General features: G+C 50.1%; 1 protein-coding gene and 1 non-coding gene across 4 annotated transcripts; both read right to left on the bottom strand.

Annotated features, from left to right (window-relative positions):
- Nucleotides 1-1,601: 1,601 nt before the first annotated feature.
- Nucleotides 1,602-22,990, bottom strand: Unc93a (unc-93 homolog A). Of its 3 annotated transcripts, XM_052751583.1 has the most exons (8): nt 22,861-22,990; nt 20,439-20,620; nt 19,769-19,998; nt 18,287-18,412; nt 15,529-15,749; nt 12,602-12,737; nt 11,418-11,549; nt 1,602-4,419 (listed from the first exon to the last, which is right to left on the bottom strand). In XM_052751583.1, the coding sequence occupies exons 1-8, from the start codon at nt 22,945-22,947 to the stop codon at nt 4,154-4,156; spliced, it is 1,380 nt and encodes a 459-aa protein (XP_052607543.1). In that variant the 5' UTR covers nt 22,948-22,990; the 3' UTR covers nt 1,602-4,153. The 3 variants fall into 3 exon arrangements, 2 of the variants coding, with proteins under 2 accessions (XP_052607543.1, XP_052607544.1); XM_052751584.1 differs by lacking the exon at nt 18,287-18,412; XR_008221311.1 differs by lacking the exons at nt 11,418-11,549; nt 12,602-12,737; nt 15,529-15,749; ... (2 more) ...; nt 20,439-20,620; nt 22,861-22,990 and adding an exon at nt 8,249-8,307 and having other exon boundaries at nt 4,311-4,419.
- LOC128118792 (U1 spliceosomal RNA) lies at nt 18,038-18,200 on the bottom strand. Its single transcript, XR_008221322.1, has one exon. It is a non-coding gene; the product is annotated as a U1 spliceosomal RNA (small nuclear RNA).
- Nucleotides 22,991-23,056: the final 66 nt, after the last annotated feature.

Genomic DNA, 23,056 nt, shown 5'->3' with positions numbered 1-23,056 from the left:
ATAAACAGGAAGCTGGGTCTGACATGTATTGTTTGGATAGTATATCCAGTCCAGGAGGTAGCAGAGGAAGGCAGTTTCTGGGCCTGGATTAGCTATTTTAGGGACTTGGAAATCCTAAATTTATTCAGCAGTTTTTAATTTTCTCCTCCATTTGAGAAGATAAGCTTCTAGAATCTGGGTTCACTCTGTGCTTGAACATCCAGGCTGAGGGAGAGGGGCCACCCAGGCTAGCGGCCATTGCCAAGAGCATTTGAACACAGACACACATCTTCTGAGCATCGCATTTTCTCAGTCACCAGACTGCCTGGCTGGGAGCCGGGTGTCTCTAGATTCCTGCTGGGTTTCCTTCTGGCTCAGTTCTCTCCTGGGCTGAGTGCCCACATGACCTCATGGAAAGGCTTGAGAGAATTTGGTACCCCAGTAACAGCCACACTGAGTCTGGACTTGTGGCTACTGAGCAGCTCCAGAAAAGCATTGGCTTGTCCCATGGCAGGTCCAGGGTCACCTCTGCCTAGGCTGCTTGGGAAGGAGGCAGTACAATCGTGGTGTACATCGCTGTGGCCCAGATCCACCCCTAGTATGTATGGTCTTCTGAACTTTTATAGCTAAGTTTTCCTGTGCAAGAAACAGAATTCCCAGTCCCACCAGGGCTCCAAGGACCCCTCCCCACCATCTCCCCAAAGATAAGAACTCCTTGGCCCCCTATGTTAATTACATGTGTCTCTCCCTTTATTAACGATTACAAAATGATCATGTTTGTTTTAAGTCAGTCAACAGCCCTGAAGTCCCAAGGACAATACACAAAAGTCCTTTCTCTACAGTCCCCATCATCCCCAACCCGCAGGCACTGTGCCTATAGTGAGCTTGGTCACCTGGTTGGGAAGACTGTTGGGGACAGAGATGCTTTCATGTCTCATACAGCACAATAGACAGTAAATGCTCTCCGTTCCGTCATCCACACGGAGCAGTCTTGGGCTTATGCAGGCCATCAGCCTCACTCCTCCTCCAACCACACACAGAGGCACGAGAACTGCCCCGAGCAGTCCTGGTCAGAGCTCGGTCAGTAACTGGGTCCTGATTTTCTTTCTCTCCCTGATCTGTTTCCCTGGTTCCTCTCATTCCTCCTGACCCTCATAACCCTACAAGGTCTGAGGATGCAGACCCCCGAGTTCCGCTTTCCTCCACTCCACCACGCAGAGCTGGGCTCTTTCTGTGTGTGATCTGTCACCTCTGTGATGGGAACATCCATCATCATCATCATCTCTTCTGTGAATTCCAGTCTCACTCTCTATTGATAATGTCCATGCAAAAAAAAAAAATATTGAGTGTCAGCAACTTATCAATTAACACGTCCAGTGCCAGGACGTTGGTATTTTACCTGAGTCAGACCCTCTCTGGGTAAGGAAGCGACAGCTCTATTCTTGGTTAGGTCAGCCTTCTGGGGATCTTGGCTCTCTTTCTCATCATCACATCCTGCAGAGTGTACACCCCAGATCTAACCACTTCTTACCTTCATCCCATAGGGTAGGCACTGCACTCATTAATGCTCCCACGGGGCCTTCCGGACCATCCTTCCCTTACCCTGGTATGGTGATATTTTATTTGTATTAAAATGTTATTTGTATGTTAATAAAGTTGCCCGGGGGTCAGAGCTATTAGCAAGCCATAGGAAAGCAGGGCAGTGGTGGCGTACGCTTGTAATTCCAGCACTTGGTAGGCAGAGCTGGGTAAGTCTCTGTGTGTTCAGGGATACAGCCATTATTGGATACACATGCCTTTAATCTTAATACCAACCATGGAAAACCTGGAGGCCTATACAGACAGGCTGTGAGGAGGCGGTCATGTGGTTGGGTTTACAACCAATGAGAAGGCAGGACAGGAACTCTATATAAAGACTTTAACACAGGGGTAGCTCTGGTTCGGAGAGGTAGGACCACCGCAGGAGGAAGGGTAAGGTTTTAGCTCTTAGCTCTGACCTCTTGGCTTTCTTCTTTGCATTGGTTTTGTGTTTCTTATTTAATAAGAAGGTTGGATACATCTACAAAGCTGGTGCTGACCCTCTTGTTGTGTTTCCTGTCTTATTGCTTAGTGACACCAGTTGCCCACGGACTCATTTCACACTGTGGAAAAGAGCAGTTTCTCCAGAGTGGAATATTATTGCTTTGCCCGGCTTTGCTGGCCGTGTCTAAGACCACTTGTCAGGTGAAGGAATGAAGCTCCTAATCTGTTCATGTGGTGCAGTCCTGTGTGGCATGTGAGCCTGTTCTGCATTCTCTGCATTAAGGATGAACTAGGAGCAAACAAGGCTGATGTCTCAGATGAGAGGCCCAGACGGGAAGACCTTCCTAAGCAAGAACAGCAGCGGGCGCTGGGGTTCTCATCAGCAGAGGATGAGGTCCAGGTCTCCACGTCCGCTGTCAATGACCCCAAACCTGCTCCTCTTGAGGATGCTGTGCCTTTCTCAGGATGTTGCACAGTGACTCAGGGCGTGGGGATTGTGCATGCATGAAGCGCCTTAGGCTGCAGGGACACGTGTGCATAGTACGGGTAGATCTTCCCAGCTTCCTATCTTAAAAATGTCCCCACCTCTGTCACTGACGCTCTCAGGGCACTAGCTGGGGATGAGGAAAGCTCACTGGAAGACAGAAAGTATTACTCTCTAAGGAATACTGTATTCTGTGTGGGAATACTAAGACATACAGACAATCCACAATCTTAGGCCAGGTTAGCCCACCCACACAGATGAGATATTTGATAGCAAGTCACCCAGTGCATTCATCAGGTAGTGCCTATGGTAGTTCCTCCCAGCCACTCCTGAAAAATAAAATAAAATTAGTACTGCTTGTGGCTCTGTCTCAGACCCATACCAGAGGACTCTACCATGATGGGGACCTGCTGGCAGCTCTGTGGTCTCCTCAGGTTTACACATATGCATTTCCTGCCTTCCTCTTTGTATTGGGGTCCTCAGGGGGTACATCTAAATCAAGTTCACCTCACACCTGTTCCCACGCAAGACTTGTCTACACAATCCTGAGCCTCCAAGCTAGAGGGGATGCGAGTGTCCTTTGCCCTGTTGAATGCCTTCTACATGAATTTGACCTCTTCAGAAATGGCCAAATTCCACATGGTGGTAAAAGAAGAGAAGGAAGACACGTCAAAATCACATGGGAGTCTGGGCAAAGGTGCCAGGGACTCAGAGAAAAAAGTGTGTGTGGAAAAAAGGCAGTTGTCACTGATAGAGCTGTTCAGGGTGAGGAAGAGTGAAGAGAAGCCGCTGGGATGATGAATGTGGATGGTGGCTGTAGTGGACGGTGGCTGTAGCGGACGGTGGCTGTAGGACTATATATGATCACGTGTGGTATGTGACACTCGTGCCAGGTCTGATTCCACCATGGCCATAGCATGAGCACCTGGCAGGTACTATGCATGAATTATGTTTGACTTCACCACAGTGATAGTTGAGCATCAAGCACACCATTTGCAATCCTTCCAATGGCCTCTAACACGCACAATCCCTGACATGGCAAGCCCGTGTGTGTGTGTGTGTGTGTGTGTGTGTGTGTGTGTGTGTGTGTGTGTGTGTGTGTGTTTAGGCTAAAGGTTGACATTAGGTGACCCCAGTTGCTGTTAACCTTAGTTCCTAAGACAAGATTTTCACTGAACCAGGAGCTCCTCGGTCTGGCCAGCCAATGAGCCCCATGGATCTTTCTGCCTCTGCCCCGCCAGTCAGTGCTAGCATTCCAAGTACACATTACCATTACTACCACCACCACCCCCCTTTTATAACATGTGTGTCAAGGGTTCCGACTGGTGTCCTCATGCTTGGTCTGGAAAGCTCTTTACTGACGGCCATTTCCCTGGCCCTGTACATAGTCACCGCTTTGGTTCTGTAGTACTAGGGACTGAACTTGTGCATGCTAAGCAGGCACGCCAGCACTAGGCTACATTCCCAGTCCTTGGCACATACTCTTGATCTCTGTGAGTAGAAAAATGGACGGGAATTTGTCCAATTGAAGAAAATAAGTAGAAAATACACATGATCGTCCACGTATTGCTGAAACAATCATGAATGTCTGAGTCTATCTACTGAATGTTGCTACAGGGAACTGCTCTGCTGATCCAGGCTGAGTCTCTGGCCATGGCGTGGCTGCACTCACACTTCTGTCTTCATTTCTTCTTTTTCTGCCTGGCTTTTGTCTTCTGTAGCCACGGACTTGTTAGTAGTCTTGGGTTCCAGGTACTCAACAATCCCGTAAGCCATCATGGTCACAATCAAGACGCCCAAGAGAATGCAGAGCTTGGTGCTCACACACAGAAACGAGCTGTACCCGAAGGCGATGACATACCCTAGGGATTCCCCAAGGCGGTAGTTGGCAAAAGCAGCTTCTTTGTTCTTCTCAAACAGGACACCGTAAAGAGCTGTGGAGCAGATGAGAGTGAAAACGCTGTGTAAGATACCAAACAAGACCCGGCGGGTTAAGTGCCTGTGTGCAAGCGTGGGAGCCTGAGCTCTGACTCCCAGTACCCACAGAAAATGCCAGGCACTGGCCTATAACTCTAGTGCTGGGAGACAGGAGGGAGGAATTCCGAGGCTTACTAGTCAGCTGACTCAGCTGAATCAAGGAGAGACTCTGAAAAAATAAGATGGAGGGTGACTAAGACAATGCTGACCTCTGGCCGCCACATGCACACATGTACATACATACACATGCACACACATGCACACACATGCACACACACACACACACACACACACACACACACACACACACACACCACCCATAGACACCCACAGATGTACACAAAGACCTCAGACTCGGTCCATTAAATTAATCCTGAACATAGAGAGGCCTCACCACTGCCAGTTTTCTTGAAAAAAATAATCTGGATATTTTTTTTTTTTTTTCGTTTTTCGAGACAGGGTTTCTCTGTGTAGCTTTGCGCCTTTCCTGGGACTCGCTTGGTAGCCCAGGCTAGCCTCGAACTCACAGAGATCCACCTGGCTCTGCCTCCCGAGTGCTGGGATTAAAGGCGTGCGCCACCACCGCCCGGCCTAATCTGGATATTTTTATTCTTCTTAAAAAAAAAAAAAAGCACAGAATTATGCTGATAAATCAGGTGATGTCCTCTGGCAGTGGGCAGCACAGGAGAGGGAACATGGGAGCCCCAGAGCAGTAGCTGCTGGAGGGAGCCAGCCAGTCCTCACTCTAAGGATGAAGGAAAGCAAAGAGTTCAGTGTGTGTTGTGTGGAGTTTGTGACCCCTGGGGAAAGACCATAGATTCAACCCAATTATAATGAAAGGATTTATTAACTAGCTTCTAGCAGGATAAACAATCTCTGAGCCAAATTCGAGATTCCCGTGAGAAGAGTTGAGAGAAGAATTTTTACAGAGGAGAAGCACAAGACCTCCCAGAGCTGTGCAAGCTAGCAAAAGCTGGTCTGTTCCGCCAAGCAACGCGGCTAAGGTCACTCAAAACAATCTTTGGGTGCCTGCAGAAGCAAAGAAGCAGTTAGTCTTATAACAAGTAGATAGTCACGGCTACTTTTGTACATTTTTGGGAGGGGGTTACTGAGTCAGGGTTATTGGGAATTTATCTTCCAGGAACTGGAGTCAGAGACAAATGGCTGGTGGGTACCAAGATGCATGCCTGGCATAAAATGGAGTTGCTTTAGCCAGTATAAGATGAGGTGGAGCTTGTCTCCCATCCCTAGAACCAAAGGGTAATGAGTTACATTCATGGAAGCCATATTTGTCCTTTCAAGGGTATGCCACTATCATTTGGGCAGTAGTAGTCTAGCAGGTGATGCCCACTGCTCAGTGCTTAGAGGTGGAGTCAATGCCACTCGGAAGTTCCCAAACTTTTATTACTAGCTCTGTGACTTCTATTTTTATTTTGTTTTGTTTTGTTTTTTGTTTTTATTTAAGACAGGGCTTCTTTGTATGGCCTTGGCTGTCCTAAAACTTGTTTTGTAGACCAGGCTGACCTTGAACTCACAGAGATCTGCTTGCTCCTGCCTCCCGAGTGCTGGGATTAAAGGCAAGTGCCACCATGCCAGGCACAACTTCTCTTTTTTAATGTCCTCAGCAGTCTTGATTTTTTTTCATTTTAAATTGACACACAGCACCTATGTGTGTGTATGCATGTGTGTATTCCTGAGACCTCCTGAGTGGAAAAGCCTGGCAGAGAGATGCCAAGAGAATCCATGTTTGTCATAATCCCCAGCCAATGGTATTTTTTGTGGGTTACAGAAAACTCGAAATTTGCACAGCCTGATGCTTCTGAACAATTGAGTCCCTTTTGCTTCCAGTGCCGGGCAGGGCAATTTTGACAGATCTGGATGAGAGCAGGAAGAATCCCACTGCAGGACATGGCTGAGTGGCAGGTGCATCTGGGAGGGGATGGATGAGAAAAGAGCAGGCCCTGGTGGTTTTCTGTGGTCTGTCCACACCCCGGACTGCTGTGCCAGCTCTTACTCACACAATCTCTCCCTTCACAAGACCACCCTTAGCCCCTACACCGTCCCTAGAAATTCTGCTTGACTTCCCACCATGGACCAGGGTGGAGGACCCTAAGACAGAGGACCCAGGATAAATAAGGCCATGAGGGAAAGCCCTGGAATAGATGGGGTCCCCAAAATGAAGGATCTTGGGTAGAAAGGCCCAACATGGAGGATCCTAGGATGGAGGACCCAGGATAGAGATGTTCTATATGGAGGGCCCCAGGGATCAGTACCCAGGTATCAGCTCTAAGTCAGAACTCTAGAACTGATAACCAAGGCTGATCCATCTGGACCAGCAGAAGTGGCCCTGTCCCTTCCTCTCTGCCAACACAGTTCTATCAGAAGCTACGTTCCAGACAGCTGAGAAGCTAAGGATTTGGGTGCACAGCCTGAACTGCCTTTTCAGAAGAATCAGGGACCTGGGCAGAGCAACCACCTTCCCTTCAGGAACGCCTGTTAATCAAACCAGCCCTGAGGGAGAGGTGTCCACACCAGCTATCACTAGACAGAGAAGGGAGGGGATGAGATATCCATTTGTCCACTGGTAACAGCTAGACAGACAAGTGAAGGGAAGGCACATGAGAAAATAGGTGTCCATACTGGCAATACTATCCAGATGGATGGGTGAGGGGGCATGCCAAGCAGGTGACCACCCCTGTATTAACTACACAGTCATGGATGCCAAGTGCAGGGTGGCACCCAACACAGGGTCTCAGAGCAGGAAACGGAGGCTTATGGTAAACTGGGAAGTCCCAGGGCATCTGCCCTTTGTGAGCCACAGGGAACCCATGTCCTGATAGCAGCCAACTTCCCCTGGTTATAAAACTGGGGGACTGGACCCTGGCTCTGTGCAGACTTGGTCTCGTCTATGTAGCTTGTCTGGATACATAAGACTACTGTGAATTAACCTGTTTACTTACAAAGAAATTTGTTTTGCTCTCGGCATCAGCCTGACCTGTCTGCCTCATCCGTTCGGGGCACTCGAGGCTAACGGGACTCAGACGAGTCCTTAGTCTGAGGTGACAGGAGGAGCAAACAGGCGTCTCGTCTGTTGCGAAGACAGGTTAGGCAAACAGGGCACTCAGAAGTCAGAGTCTGTGCACCCGTGAACTGGAAAACGAGCCCCTTCAGCAGCTAATGGGGCAGACGGCATTCTCAGATGAGCGTTCCGTGTCTTGAATGCAGCACAGGGGCGTGTGAGGGTTGCTATAGCAACTGCACCCGCCCTCCTCCCTCAGCTGTCAGATTGGATAAGCGGCTAGGCACAGATTCACTGCTGGGAGGTTGAAACTCAGAAGCCCTCGGGGTACCCAGCCCCAGCCAGAGGAGCAAGTGCCTGAGTCCTACGACACACTACTAAACTAAGGAGTTTGAAAAATGGTGACTCAAACAGTGGGGGGCTGAGCTCACTCATTTCTATGAATTAGATGAGAACATACCACCACGTCTGTCCTTTGTGTGTCGATGTGCATGTGTGTACAGTCGGGGGCCAGAGGACGACACTGAGCATCCTGCCCTGTCACCCTCACCTTATCCCCTTAAGATAGTCAGAGAGTTTCTCCCATCCCTCCAAGCTCCCCCGCCCCCCTCCCACTCCACAGTCCCACAGCCTGCTTATAAAATAACCATTCAGAAGCTTATATTAATTATAACTGCTCGGCCATTAGCTCAGGCTTATTACTGACTAGTTCTTACACTTAAACTAACCCATAATTCTTATCTATGGTTAGCCATGTGGTTTGGTACCTTTTCTCAGTTCTGCCTTGTCATCCTGCTTCCTCTGTGCCTGGCTGGCGACTCCTGACTCTGCTCTTCCTCTTCCTAGAATTCTCCTTGTCTGCTTATCCCAACCTATACTTCCTGCCTGGCTACTGGCCAATCAGCATTTTATTTATCAACCAATCAGAGCAACACATATTCACAGCATACAGAACGCTATCCCACAGCAACGGGGTCTCTCACTATAACTGGAGCTTTCTGTTTCTCTACTAGACTGCCTGCCTGGCCAGCAAGTCTCAGCAATTCTCCTGCCTCGGTTCCCCAGCACTGGTTCCATCCTGAGGATCTAAACTGAGATCACCACATTGTTCACGCTCTGACCCACTCTGCCATCTCCCAAGCCCCACACAGCACTGCTCTTGAGGTATGGCCAAAGCTACATGCAATTTGTCGTGTCGAAAAGGGACAGACAACCATCTGGATGACGTGTGGGTGTGCTGTGCTGTGGGAAGCTGGGTGGAGCTAGCTGCAGGGACTCAGAACTAAAGCAACACTCCTCACTGGGGTGGCCACAAGCACACACTTTCGAAGAAACTGGTTTGTCTTTTAACAACAGCAAACACACTCTTACCTATACAAAGAAGGTTGAAATTGTTTCATTTTAAATTAGTGTCCCTTATTCAATGGAGTCATTGTTCAAGTCACTCACTGGACTTGAGTGCTCATGATATATAGATTGGGTCTTAGTTAATTTGAACAGTTTAACAAAGGTGCCTTTGTGAGTGGTTTGTGTCCATATAAAGAAAAGGAGAGTGAAAGTAATTATCTATATATTCCAGAGAGAAAGAAAACAAAATGTTTTTACTGTGAAAATTTTAAACCTCTGCAGTGCTGGAGGGTGGGATAAAGCAAGATGTCTGACTGGGTGCAGGATAAAGCAGGCTGTCTGTCCAGGTGCCTTCTTTGCTTTGGTAAATGCTTTTGAAAAGTCGGTGAGTTAAGAAGGTTGTCAGCATGCAGAGGATGGGACTCCATGAGTGTTTCAGTGAACTCTCGGGCCCTGATGCAATGTGGGGCTGGATGCAGTTTCTCTCTGGTGCTGGCTGGATAAACTGTCTAAGATCCCGAGCTGATCTGCCATGTCACTGGTTTATAATTCTGGACTTCCAAGGAAAGCTAAAGTGAGTTTCTGATTACCCTGCCCCCATCCTCCCCACAAACACACACACACACTGAACCCATATATTCCTAAGGAGTGCATTCCAGCCCATGAAAAGTCTAGCTGTTTGCTCCTAGTTACTGACTTTGGTCAAAAACAAACAAACAAAAAACTAGAGGAAGGCACCAGCCAAACACACACTTGTCATTTGGGCTCCACTAAAGCCAACTGAACTAGACCCCTATATCCAGCTGTTTGAGGTTTCTCTAAGGCATTTTTTTTCCATCTCTTGTAAACAGACATCACATGGGGATGACAGCCAGGACAGCTCTGGAGGGTGCGGTCCACCATCTGCAGCAACATGCTGTGATCTCATACAAATACAGACGAAGTGGCCAGGTCTCCCATCCCTGGAAACCCTGGCCTCAAGCTACTGTGGGTTTTCTTTAGCCAGTGTCTAAGCCTGAATGTGTCCTGAGTGTAGATGGAATGGCACTGTAGTGGGAAAGAGATAACTTAAGAACCATATCCATCTCAGGGCTCCCTCAGGCCTGGCTCACCCAGACCTTCCAGATTCCAGACACAGAGCCTGCCCTTTCCTGATTGTCAGCACAATCCAGGCCATTCGGTGTTTGTGGGAGACACAGGGCTGAGGGTTCTGACCTTGGCCTCATTACAACATAACCATCACCCAAATGCACATCCCGTCACTTATCCTGCGCCAATGTCAATATCCACACGGCATCCTGCGTTCTTCTCTGTGGGAGACTGGCTCCCACATTTATTTACCTCAGGGATTCTTGAGGAGTGAGGGATAAAAGATTTAGATAGAAATACAGAGGAGAGAGACAGAAATACAGGATAGCCTCGGGAGGGCCTGGGTCAAAACCCACCAGCCCCTTCTGTCTCTGCTAAAGGGCTTTGTAAGGAATGTCAAGGGGTAGAGCAAAGACCACCACCACCACCACCACCACCACCACCACCACCACCACCCGCCCAGTGCAGCCAAATGCAGACCATCGCAGTCACCTGGTAACCACGCAGGTGGTCAAGTCATCCCCTAATGCAGCTCTGCTGGATAAAGCAAGCTGAGATCTCACTAGGAAACCTCTGTGGGCTCCCACACTTCTCACCCTAGTGCCCTTCCTTTGAAAGTCCTGTGAGCTGCTCTCAGGGTAGACTCAAGAGCTTCCAACAGATCCAGTGCAAATACCCCGGCATTTCTGCCACTTTGCCAGACCACTGACTCTCTTGGAGTCTCCCTGGTGCAGCCCCTGGGCCTGGCGTCTCTATTCCACAGACCACTGGGACAGCGGCATTCCAGAGCTGTGCCGCCCTCCTGTCTAGCCCTGCCCCTCACTTGCTGGCCTTGCTGATCTCCTGATCATGCACTCTAACTGGGGAAGGTCTTTCACAGGTGGCTTCTACCATGGCTTCTTCATACATTATTTCAACTTTCTACCACTAGTCAGTTCTCCAAGATCAAGGGGTCACATTCCCTGTCTCTGGCTCTGTGGGGGAGGGGGGCATTGGACCTTCTCACCTCCATTTCAGATTCTGACTGTCCATCAGGGGCATTCATCTCTGCCCACAGGCATCTTCCTCCTCTATGTCCCTTTCTCCACCTTCTATGGCCTCGTGTCCACAGGACACAGGGTGATATATGTACTAGTGTTCTGTGGCCCCTATCTGGATTCTCTCCAGATCCTCCTTGACATCACTTCCTCTGGTTCCTCATCTGTACACAACTGTGAGCACTCCAGGAGACCACATTGCTGCATGGAGCCCCTGGTCTCACTGACCCTCCTTCTGCATCATGCATGCTCAGAGATAAGAACACACTTCAAACCTACAGCATGGTCCTTGAGACCTGTTTCTCACCTCCCTTGGTCCCACAGTTGCCTTCTACTGGGGACTTCAACTAGACATATCCAGAGAGCTTGGATTCCACCTTAGTGGCTGCCTTCTGGCCTTGCTACCCTCAAGACAGATTACTGAGGGAGACTGAGGCACTGTGAGCCTGTGCTGGGTACTCACCGTTGTTCTGTGTCTGCCAGACGGCATCTGCCATTCCCCACAGGCCAGGAAGGATAAAGAAGACAGGTAGATGAGCCGGGTTTGGGTGCCACAGGAGGAGGGCGATAAAGCAGGAGAAGTGGATGACAGCACCTGGTCAGAGGAAGCAAGACAGGACAGTGGGTGGCTGTTGCCTCTGCTTCAGGTGGCCAGGGCCTCAAGCAGCCTGTGTTGGGGACCATCTGTACCCATGTGCTTCCAGACTTTCTAACACTTTCCTGCAGTGCACAGACACAAGGTGGTGCAGAGAAAACACAGGTGTGTGAGTGTGTGACTGACTCTAAGGGGGGGGGGCCCTCTGGACCATGGGGACCTACAGGGCCCACAGTCTTAGGGGGCTCTGGGCTGTGGAACCCCAGCCTGTGGCTGGGGGACCAGCAGGTTGTCTCCCAACAGTGTGAGCTAGGCTTCTAAAGAGTATGGGGTGGAGGAGGGAAGACCAGGAGAACCCCGAACAGTGATATCTGGGCTTGTTCCTTGGGGCACGACTTCTGTGGCAGATCTCGGTGAGGCAGAACATGTACTTCCTTGTTGTGGAATAGAGTATTTGTTTAACTATGTAAAGGTGTATTGCATTTGTTTATGCTGCATTTGTTTAACTATGTAAAGATGTGTTGCTGATTTACCTGGCCTGCCTAAGGCACATGATTGGTCTAATAAAAAGCTGAATGGCCAAGAGCAAGGCTGAAGAGGGATCAGCAGGGCTGGTAGGAAAGAGAAAAGAGGAGCTGGCCAGATGGTCAGCTGGGGGCCAGACAGTCAGACATGGAGGAAGCAGGAAAGTAGGACATACATAATGAAAGAAAGGTGAAAAGCTCTGAGGTAAAACAGATGATCAGAAACAGGTTTAATTAAGTTTAAGAAGCTAGCCAGAAACAAGCCTAAGCTAAGGCCAAACATTCATAAATTAATAATTCATCTCCATGTCATAATTTGGGGGTTGGCCGTCCAAGAAATCCAGCTACACTTCCTCTTGTTGGAGGAAGGAAAGGGGTGGTAGGGGGCACAGGGAGGGCAGCAGGAGGGCAGGAAAGCATGCCACCTACAGGGCTTCCCTTTTCTAGGCTCTTCCACAGCCCTCACTGCCCTGTGTGTGCTTCTTTACATAGTACCCTGAGCACAGGCTCACTGGTGTGTCTACTTACCCAGCACGAAGAGTGCAGCCCTGCCCGTGTATTTGGAGATCTTCCCATACAGCAGGGAGCACAGTGAGGAGGCACCTGAGAAGCAGATCATCACGTAGCCCACAAAATGGATTCCCAGGGCACAGGTAGCAAAAGACTAGGGACAAGCATAGAGCTGCATTACTGGTGTGTATAGGTCTCACTATGGCTTCAGTCTGCAGCTGCCGTGTTGACATGCTGATGTGGCCCAGGAACTGCCTCTCCCAGCCTAGGAGGGCAACACTGGTATGTAGGAGAGAGTCTACTTTGGACCGGAATGGACAGACATCTTGGCAAACCCCTTCCTACACATTCTTTTCCATAGGTGTGATACACTATTTTACAGAGTGTTAACAAGGACATTGACATATCTCGTCATTTTCTCTTAGGCCTAAGGACAGGTGAGGGAAATGGAACCTCCATAGATGGCTAGGGAGGCCACTGGGCAGCCTCAACACTTGGCCTCCATTACTGGCAGAATCGAGGACACTTGGTGAAGACCCTTGGATGAAAGGCTGGGGACAGGAGGATGGCTGCCTTGGCATAGCTGGCTGAGGCTAGAATGACATGATGTCTGATGGGAAGGGAGACCCACTGTGGGGCATTTACCCAACCACCCCCACAGTTCCCCAGAGTTTTCTTGAGTGTGAGCAGCAGGAAATATTAGATAGAAGGATTTATTGCGGAGAATATCGCGGAGATAAACAGATAGAAAATAAAGGATAGCCTCGAGAGGGCCTGGAACCTATTCCAACGGGCCCCGACTGTCTCTGCCCCAGGGTTTTTATAGAGACGCCAAGGGGTGGAGCAAAAGACCTCCTCCCCCAGCACAGCCAAGTGCAGACCATCCCAGACACCTGCACTCAGGCCCGTGGTCCTAATCATCCTCTATGCGGACCTGCTGGGTAAAGTCACGAGGAACCTGAGAATGGGCTCCCACAACCCATGCAAATCACCGAGGTGTTCTGGACGTTCCCTTTTGAATCTGTTAAAACCGTCTTAAGAATGGTGCTGCTGATATCACACCTGGCTCCAAAGCACCACAAGGAAAGACAACGACCTGGTGCCTGTCGGCCAGCCAGCCACAGAGCACAGTGGTGATGAGGAAAAGAGGATGAAGATGATAAGGACATGAGTAGATGGACATTTCCTGTCCCAACTGCCCTGTCCCAAATAACCGACTCAAAGGCTGGATATGAACTATAAATGATGGGCCAATAGCTCAGGCTTGTAACTAGCTAACTCTTACACTTAAATTAACCCATATTCCTTATTTACACTCTGCCACGTGGAGGTACCTTTAGTAGCATGGCATTTCGTCTCCTGCTCCCTCTGCGCCTAGCTGGCGACTCTGGACTCCACCCTTCTCCTTCCCAGCATTCTCAGTTTTGCTTCCCTGCCTAACTTTATCCTGTTTAGCTACTGGCCAGTCAGCTTCTTTATTAACCCAATCACAGCAACAAATATTTACAGTGTACCACAGGATGATTCATTCCGTAGCAGACATGCAGGACATGGATGAGGGGAATGACTGCAATGAGCCACCTGATGATGGAGAGTACATGAATGGGATGAGAACCAGTGGGGGATCTAGACAGACAAGCACAGGAGGCCAGGGTGATTCCAGGCCACCCCAACCTCTCTTGCATCCACAGCCTCAGCCCCTCAGCCTGCAGAATGTGGCTGCGATATCTGAAGCTTTCCCTTGAGTTTCCTCAGCTGCTGCCAAGACACAGTCTCCTTGGGCCCTCCCAGGCCAGCCCATCCCTCCTTCCTGGGTGGTACCTCACTCCTTGGTTGCCAGGGTTGGTTCCTTTCTAACCTTTAATAAAAATGCAAGACTGAGCCGGGCGGTGGTGGCGCACGCCTTTAATCCCAGCACTTGGGAGGCAGAGGTAGGTGGATCTCTGTGAGTTCGAGGCCAGCCTGGTCTACAGAGTGAGTTCCAGGAAAGGTGCAAAGCTACACAGAGAAACCCTGTCTCAGAAAAAAAAAAAAAAAGAAGAAGATGCAAGACTGATTCCTGTCCCCCTCACCCAACCCCCAAAGGGTGGTACTGCTAGATAAACCCAGGACACTTAAATATTGCACAGGGCACACTTGTCCAGAGATAACTGCAGTTTATGGGAAATTGGGTTAGGTTGGATGGCTACTGTGTGCTCTGCTGTTCTGGAGCACTACCCCTGGCGGAAGGACGAGGTAGAAATTTTCCTAGTGTGAGGACAGTGCAAGGTTTAAAGGTAGGACTGGGGAACGCCCTGCCTCCTCATCTGCCCTAAGATCACCATGAGCCAGTGTATACTAGAGTCTCACCCAGGAGAGAACTCCCTCCTTTCCATAGCACCAGGATTCCTCAGAAAGACAGAGCCTGGGGACGGGCCCCCAGTAGAAGACAGTAGTTGTGATTGTATCAGTCACTAGAGAACGGCCCACTCTATGTGTCCCTGTAGCCCGTGTTGCCCCACATGGAAAGGACTTCTGTGAGCACAGAAAAGTGTAGAAGTCCAAGAGCCGAGACTGGCAAGGCACACGGTTTCTAGACTGGGATACACCGTGTGAAAGCGGGCACGGGAAGGAATTTCAACACTACTACTCGAGGGTTTAATATCTTCCCTTATTATTTAACAGCAGTGAGAATACAGGGTTAGCAGAATGGACATGAGTGTTACACACAGCTGCTAACAGCTGCCTCCCACCAGCCTTGCCCTTCGTAGGGAAGACACTGGCCAGTAGGAAGCCCTCCCTTCAGCTGAGAAGTTAGAGACAGGTGCCTCAAATCCAAGACTCAGCCACTGTAGAACTGGGAACCCGATCCCACTCAAGGGCCCCTGGGCCCCTGGTCTTGGAACACCCTCAGGTCCCTTTAGGTAGGGCACGGGTACACAGCCCTGGGCTGCTTTCTCTCCTACCTTTGTGTACTCTCCATAGATGAACCCTTGGTTCATCCCACTGTACAGCGGCAGGAGGATCAGGAAGCACAGACGCTTGTCATTTTTAAACAGCATGAAGGTGGCCAGTAAAGCCGACCGGAGAGGTGGGGATCTGGACCCTGCCTCTCCCTCATTCTCCATTCTTTCTTCCACAGACTCGAGAAACACGATCAACAGTAGGATAGCCAGGATACTGCTGCCTAGAAGGACACACAGACAGGTGTCGGTGCTGCCGGGGTCAGGCGTGCCCCACCCCTCATTTCCATGGACCATGTATGTGTTAGGTCTACAGTAAACCCGCCACAGTGGGTCAGCACTGCTGTCACCCAGAGAGGAATCGCATGCTTTTAAAGAAGATTAAAAACAAAAGTCCCCCAAGACAAGACAATGAGAGGCAAGCAGAGCGGTGTGTCAGTTGAAGAGGCGCGTGGAAATCTATCCGTGCACTAAACACCCTGAAGGCCCCGGCAGACATATGCTGTCTGGGGACAGGCTTTGGAGAGGGGTGTGTTTTGAGGGACAATTAACAGAGGGCACCATGAGTCTTGGGACCTTTCACTGCATTTGTACTTTGAATGGTGTCAATGGGTTATCTGTGGGGGGGGAGGGGGGACAAAGAATCCCAAACTGTTCATTTGACCCTGAACATTCTTCACATCTAAAACGGCAAAATGCAATGAGCAAATGAATCTGTCTTTGCCATCTCCCCACCTCACCTCTCCAGTCACCTTCATCTCCCTGCACAGGAAACGGACATTTATGGGGGTGTTCGGGCTTCTACAGAGGTCCTCCTGTCCCCTAGTGATATGAGGTGCCTTTTGTGACGTCTTTTGAGCACTGCTATCCTACTTTCTGACAAGGGCAGTGTCCCCCAGGGATTGACAAGTCCAAACTCTGGGTGTGAGGTTCAGTGAGGGAGTGTGTGTCAGACTCCATCAGGACACTGTGGCCCAGCCTTACTGAACTGTGGGCTTGGTGAAGCCAGCTGTCTTGGTAAATGTTTACAAAGATGGTTCACCCAGTCTCAGCACCCATCATAGAAACCCCCCTCTTTAACACACTTACACCCAGAAAAGTCCAGATCTCTTCAAAGCTTTCTACAACTCAGCCGCTTTCCCTCCCTAAACACACCCCCTCCAGCATCACTTTTAATGCAACATTTCAGTGTTGCTTATTAGGTGCTCATGAGGCTGGACAGCTCTTGCCAGGGGCCTGTGGATGTGCCCCCTCCACTGTGAAAGAACCACAAGGCCTCAAGTGAGGAGTCATTGAATCGCAATGACCCTTTACATGAACAGGTATCTGGACATGGGGAGTACAATGTGTCTTCTTTCCAACCATCCCAGTGTTGGCTGGGAGTAAATATTAGAAAACGCATGTCTCTTCTTCACCACCATCAGGTGGGCAGCTCCTTCTCTGTGGCCTACCCTGCAGCAAAAGACTTCAAGTTTGGAGAGGTCTAAAGAACACCATCTCTAATAAGAAGCAGTGAGAGCCTGTGAGTGGAGGGTCTTGGTCTCAGAAGTCACATCCTCTACTCAGAGGTGTGTGTATCCAATGCCAAGTGGCCCTTGACCTTCCAAGGCATGAACTGGTGTCCTGGAACTGAGACACTGCATTCTAAAAACAGACTCCAAAAAACATCATTATGAATGCAACACTTAGAGCCCTCGACAATCACTCCAGGGAGACGGCACTAGGGGCATTATTGCCCATTTTGGCCTTTCTTGTTTATGGTGACATGCTCGAAAGAGAGTCATAGCAGATTTCCAGGTATCAGAATAAGACAACGTCTCCTCCACCTAGCCTGGGGCACAGTCTCCTTGCCAAGCCCCTTGACCTGCTACTTAGAGGACAGAATTCTCCAGGCATATATAGTTCTATTGAACAGCATTGATGAATCATATTCATTGGTGCTATCTGTGGGTTCCCACACACACACACACACACACTTCAAAGACAACAGGGAGTGAGGTAATGAGATCACCTGACGCACAAAGCCTGGATTATCTACTGCCTGATGCGGCCTACCAGAAAGAGTACCCCTCCAGCTGACGAGCACTGCCATTTCACACACCCAGGTTCTCTGCGGCTGTCTAGACATGGTGGAGAGGAGACAGGGAAACCATTTTAGCCCAGTACTTTCCACAGGCGTCTGGCCTCCCCGCTGCAGAAAGGGGATGGGGTGGATGCTGAGAAACCACAAGCCAGGTGACCCCTTGTTGTCCCCACCACCACATGAATGTAAACAGGACATTGAATGAACAAATGTCTAGGTCACAGATGATCAAGGACAGCGGTAACACAGAAGTTTCCCGGGATACCTCCCTGGCCCCCACTTTTCACATCCTCCTTTGAGAACTGTGCGCCCTCACCGTGCGTGGTTACAGGTGGCTTTGTTGGACAGCACTGGCTCCGGAATTTGCTTTCAGGTCAGCCATTGAGACGGCCCAGCCCTACCACGGGCAGGGCTTTTGCTTTCTTTATTAAAGGGCAGACACAAACATAGTCCCTCACTACCACAAATTATACACTGTGTTCCCTACACTTGGGGAGATCACAGGCACCAACATATCCAGAGTGCAATGGACAAGCACTACCCTGGGAAAACCACCTTCCTGATCATGGCATCATTTCTGCCAGGGAAGTATGGCAGGGGTCTCTATGGAGAAAGTTCATTTATGGGCTGGAGGAGAGGGACCTTTACCACAGGGAGAGGTTGGGCATTTGTACATACCATTGAATATGCTCAGCAGGGTGTAGATCAGTTGCTTGGAGGGTTTAGAGGTGTTATTGGAAGCCACGGTCGCCATCAGGCAGTCTTTGGCTCCACAGGACTGGAGCTGGGAATCTGGGATGGTCACTAAGGAGGTCGAAATCAAGAAGACAAGGTGAGAATTCTAGTGACTACGTGGGATACCTGAGGCCAAAGTCAGCAGTGAAAGCATGGTCACCTGGGACAGGTGACTTCATGTCTTTCCTGTTTCAGAAAGTGAGTGCTAACTCTTTTATTGGTTAAAAAACATTGAGTGTAGGGCGGGAGAGATGGTCCAGCAGTTAGCACTGGCTGTTCTAGTAGGGGGTCCAGGTTTAGTTCCTAACGCCCAGCACTGGTTCACAATTGTGTGTAACTCCAGCTCCAGAGAATCTAATGCCCTCTCTGGCATCTGCACGTACTACTTTCACATGGGGCATAGACATACATGCAGGGGGAACACCTGTACTCATAAAATAAAAATAAATATATATGGAGAGAGGAGGTTGGTTTGGTGGTTAATACCTCCCCAACGTGTCACACACACACACACACACACAGTTGGAACTACTGTTATGGTTAATGTTGTCAGCTTGCCAGGAGCTAGAGTCACATAGGAGACAGCCTCTGGGCACATCTGTGAGGTGTGAGGGACTATTATCTGGGATAGATTAATCTCTGGGCATGCCATTGGAGGATTATCTTACTACTCAGGGAATGAGTAGTGGTCTGGCTGTATCTAAGAGCAGCCCACGTCCCTTTACCTGCTGTGACAGAGACTGGGTTTGATATCAGTCTCTGCAGCTTCTTTGGCTGAGTGGTAGTGATTGTGAACAAGACCACATGCGTGGCCCAGTGTCTTTCCTGCCTTGGACACACTGTCACCATGAAGGGAAGAAGATTGGTGACTTCTGAGCTTCTGTCAGCATGTGGCCTGGGAGAAGCCAGACACATGGCCAGAGTGGAGGGAGAAAAACCAACCTACTCCAGAGCTGTCACTTCTGGAAAGCTCTGCTGTAAGAATGGAAGACTAAAGTCCTCTAGCCTGGGGGTGGCATGAAGTGGGTGCTGGCTCTGACCCTGGGTGGGTGGGGTTGAGGGAAGACAGACATGGAGCATTCCCCCAGTTATGGGATAAGGGGTCTGACAGATGGTTTTAACACTGGCTTGTGGGTCAGTTTTATAGGGAAATAAGCCACGTAAATTCTCAGCAACTCAGGACCCACATTACACTAGCAAGAGTTGCTGAGTGCTCAGTTCCCCCATGACACCTTTTCCCGAGGGGTTCCCCAACCTCCACAGGGTACCTGTGGAAAAGACAGCTACTTAGCCTCCTGACTGTCCCCAGACTGGCAGGACCACCTGCCTCCACAGTAAGGTCAGGTATATAGGTGGAATTGGGACCTCACTTTGCTCTCATGGAGACCTAACTATTACCAAGGTCACTCAGCCCTCACTCTTTACCATGAGTGGGCGTCTGGCTGAATACCAGTGAGGAAATCAGGTTGCCCCATACTCCAGAAGATTGGAATATAAGAAAGAAGACACCAAAGTACTGGTTCACCACATCCTTGCCAAACTTCCCCTCTTTCTTCGCTTGCAAATTTCCCACGATGGTGATGTAGGTACACTGAGATGCCCACAGAGGAGCTGCACCCAGGCCCAGCAAGGTGGAGGTGGGGATCAGGGTGTACCTGCAAAAAGACCCAGCAGAATAGAGGAAGGGATCAGGGTGCGTCCACACAGAGGCCCAACAGGATGGAGTGGGATCAGGGTGTGCCCAAAGAAGCCAGTGTAATCCCCTCTCAAAAGCTGAGGGTACAGGGAATGGATATTTGTCCCTTGCTGGCTGAATCTCCCTGAGAATCACCAGACTCTCTAACCATTAGGGCCTTGAGGATGTGTATGTCTATGTGTGTGTGTGTGGGGGGGGGGGGGTGAGTGAGGAGAGATTCCCAAGAAGAGGTACGCTCTGGGATTGGGAGCATGAGAAGAAGCCAGCAGGGACACGGGAAAGACAGAGAGGGTGTCATAACACTGTCCCTCTATAGAAGCTCAGAGGACAGGGGTCTGCATGAGTGCTTAGGGCACACACACTAAGGGGGGGCTGGCGGGGGTGGGGGAGGGGCTGTACCAGTTGGCGTAGAAGTTGGCCAAGGAGAAGGTCAAGTAGCAGCTCATGGAGCCCACCATGGTCCACTTGCAGCCAAACTTCTTGATGAGGAGAGGTGAGAGGAACATGGAGGAGAGCATCATACTACAGTAGATGGTGCTGAGTGTCGCCACCCCCAGGCCCTCCTCACTGTAGAGGCTGCTCTGTAGAAGACAGACCAGCGTTCAGAGGAGGGGACAGTTGAAGGGACTGCGTGGGGTGAGGAACCAAGGTATGATTGGGTGCTGGGCCCAGGTTCAGGGCCCCCTGAGCCACCCTGATGCCAGCCTTCTTAAACAAGGACACTGCAGTCTCAAGGCAAATGAAGCCAGCTTCAGGGCCAGGCTACCAGGGCGGAGGCATGCAGGGCTCAGAAATGGTCACGGTGAGGCCTTCGGCTGGACTTGTGCTTCCAGCCTCAAGGTTAAGGTGGGAGGAATCCATAGTGGAGCTGCAGGGAAGACCTGCTCGGAGCAGAGACAGTGCCCGCCGTCCGGAGCCCTGCGCTGTACCGCAATTTGTGGTTATTCCACAGGAGTACCTGGCATGCCGCTGATGTGAACTGACCCAAAGGTCAAATCCCTAACCAGACCCAGACAGCTCAAGGGCCACTACTGCTGGACTTTGTGGTCCAAGAAACCAGCAGAACCCCGTCTTCTTCTGTCATCTGTAAGAGAAGGTGAATGAGAGGAGGAGGAAGGGGGGAGGAAGAGGAGGAGGAAGGAAAAGAGGAAGAAAGTCCAGGAAGAGGGGGAGGAGCAGGAGGGAGGAAGAGGAAGGGAGGAATGAGGAGGAGGAAGGGGAAAAGGAGGAGGAGGGGGAGGAGGAGAAGGAGGTAGAGGAGAAAGAGGAAGTAGAGGAGAAAGAGGAAGGGGAGGGGAAAGAAGATGGAGGAAGAGGAGAAGGGAGAATAGCAAGAAGAGGGGGAACAAGAGGAGGGAGGGAGGGGGAGGAGCAAACAGGAGGAAAGAGAGGAGGGAGAGGAGGAGAGGGGAGGAGTGGAAGAGAGTGACAGAGATGCACCCCCCCCGCCGCCCCCGCATCGTCCTCCTGTCCTTCCCACGTCCTGCACCCACACATGGCTCAGCTGCGCCCAACAGACGCTGTGGCTTGCTCTAGCCAGTCCCTAAAATCCCTACAATCTGTGTAAAAGACGGAGTCGAGCACCTTCACCTGAAGTGGGGTTGCCTGGGTACTTGGTGTTTATTGAGCAGCTAGAAACATGGTCCAGCCTGGCCCTTTTAGAAAGCGTTTTGGACTGGGCACCTCTCGCTCACAGCAGTGAGCTTGCCTGCTTTGCAAGTCTAGTGAAACCCTGAGCGCACTGGTCAGTGTTGGGATTTCCCTATCACCCACATTACTGCAGTAAACGAGGGAGCGATATTTGTGACCGACAACTGCTTTTGACTGTAGACCACTGAAAAGGAAGACGGGCATCGATATTTAAGTAGAGCCAGAATTTTAGCGCTAATGGCTCTTTCCGCATGAATGCCTACACTCAAGTACCTGGGCTGGCATGTGCTGGACGAGCTCATCTGTGTAACAGACACACAAAGGCAAGTATCTGCAGACTGCACAGAGTAGACCTAATTACATAAGTGTGCCACAGTCCCCCAGTCAGGCCAAGGAAAGGCTTGGAAGTACTTTCCACTGGAGGGCTGTGCAAGACTGTGGAGACACAAACGTCAAAGCATCCACCACCTTCAGCTGGTGAACACACAGGAGCTGTCAGCAACCACCGCGCGGGCATCAGCACTGAGCGGGTGCTGCTGGTACTACACAAAACCCTGTCTGAAAAGAAAAGAAAGGAAAAAAAGAATGGAAGGACAGCAGGAAGGAAGGAGGGAGGGAGGGTGGGTGGGTGGATAGATGGATGAACCAATGGATGGACAGACAGACAAGACCGATATCCCACTTTTCCTGTATTTACCACAGGAAAAATTGTCAAATCCTCCTCAGGCCAAGGGGTTCAGGCCCACATGACCTAATGCCCAAGACCCCCAAGCCCAGCAGCCTCTTGGAGGTAGCTGCTTGGTTTTCATGCAGACTCAAGCAAAAAGGATTCCATAACGGTTCAAAATGCAGATGATTTTGTCAAAGTTCATGGTTTTGCTTAAAGCTTTTTGTAAGGTCAAGTAAGAATTCACAAACATTTCTGCCCAACCACAAAGCACCTAAAACCCACAGTAGTTTCCTTTATCTCTTTTTAACCCCTCAAAGGCAAAGTGCCCTCCTGCTTGCCCCAGGGTCACATACACCTGAGCTCTGGTGTCACTCTGGGGGAACAAGACAGAATCTTGTAGGGCTTCATTTGAAAAAAAAAAAAAAAAGAATTGTTCCAGGGAGTGTGGGCATGTGTGGGGTGTGCTGAGGTGAACTGGAGAACATGACGTGTAAATCTCACCTGCAGATTCTGCAGGCCTCCAAAGGCCGTGAAGTTAAGGAAGAATCCAAAAGAAACCACCAGGATATTCCATAAGTTCTTCTCCATTATGCAGATAGATGTGTCACCACCAGTGGATGTCAGTGAATGAGCATGCTTGTACTTCCCTAAAAGAAACCAATTGGAGCATAAGACATGGAGTCCGTACCAAGAGGTG

This window comes from Peromyscus californicus, unplaced genomic scaffold (genome assembly GCF_007827085.1).
Source record: "Peromyscus californicus insignis strain IS unplaced genomic scaffold, ASM782708v3 Scaffold_22__1_contigs__length_63687245, whole genome shotgun sequence".
NCBI classification, from domain to species: domain Eukaryota; kingdom Metazoa; phylum Chordata; class Mammalia; order Rodentia; family Cricetidae; genus Peromyscus; species Peromyscus californicus.
Note: the sequence above shows the minus strand (reverse complement) of the source record. Positions and strands in the feature narration are given on the sequence as shown.

What these genes read in the sequence shown, in the direction of transcription:
- Unc93a (XM_052751583.1), bottom strand. Translation starts at nt 22,947, where the DNA reads ATGGAGAAGAACTTATGGAATATCCTGGTGGTTTCTTTTGGATTCTTC. An exon ending in GAGGCCTGCAGAATCTGCAG is followed by an intron (nt 20,621 to 22,860) that starts GTGAGATTTACA and finishes TGTCTTCTACAG; the next exon opens with AGCAGCCTCTACAGTGAGGA. An exon ending in CAGCCAGACGCCCACTCATG is followed by an intron (nt 18,413 to 19,768) that starts GTAAAGAGTGAG and finishes CGACCTCCTTAG; the next exon opens with TGACCATCCCAGATTCCCAG.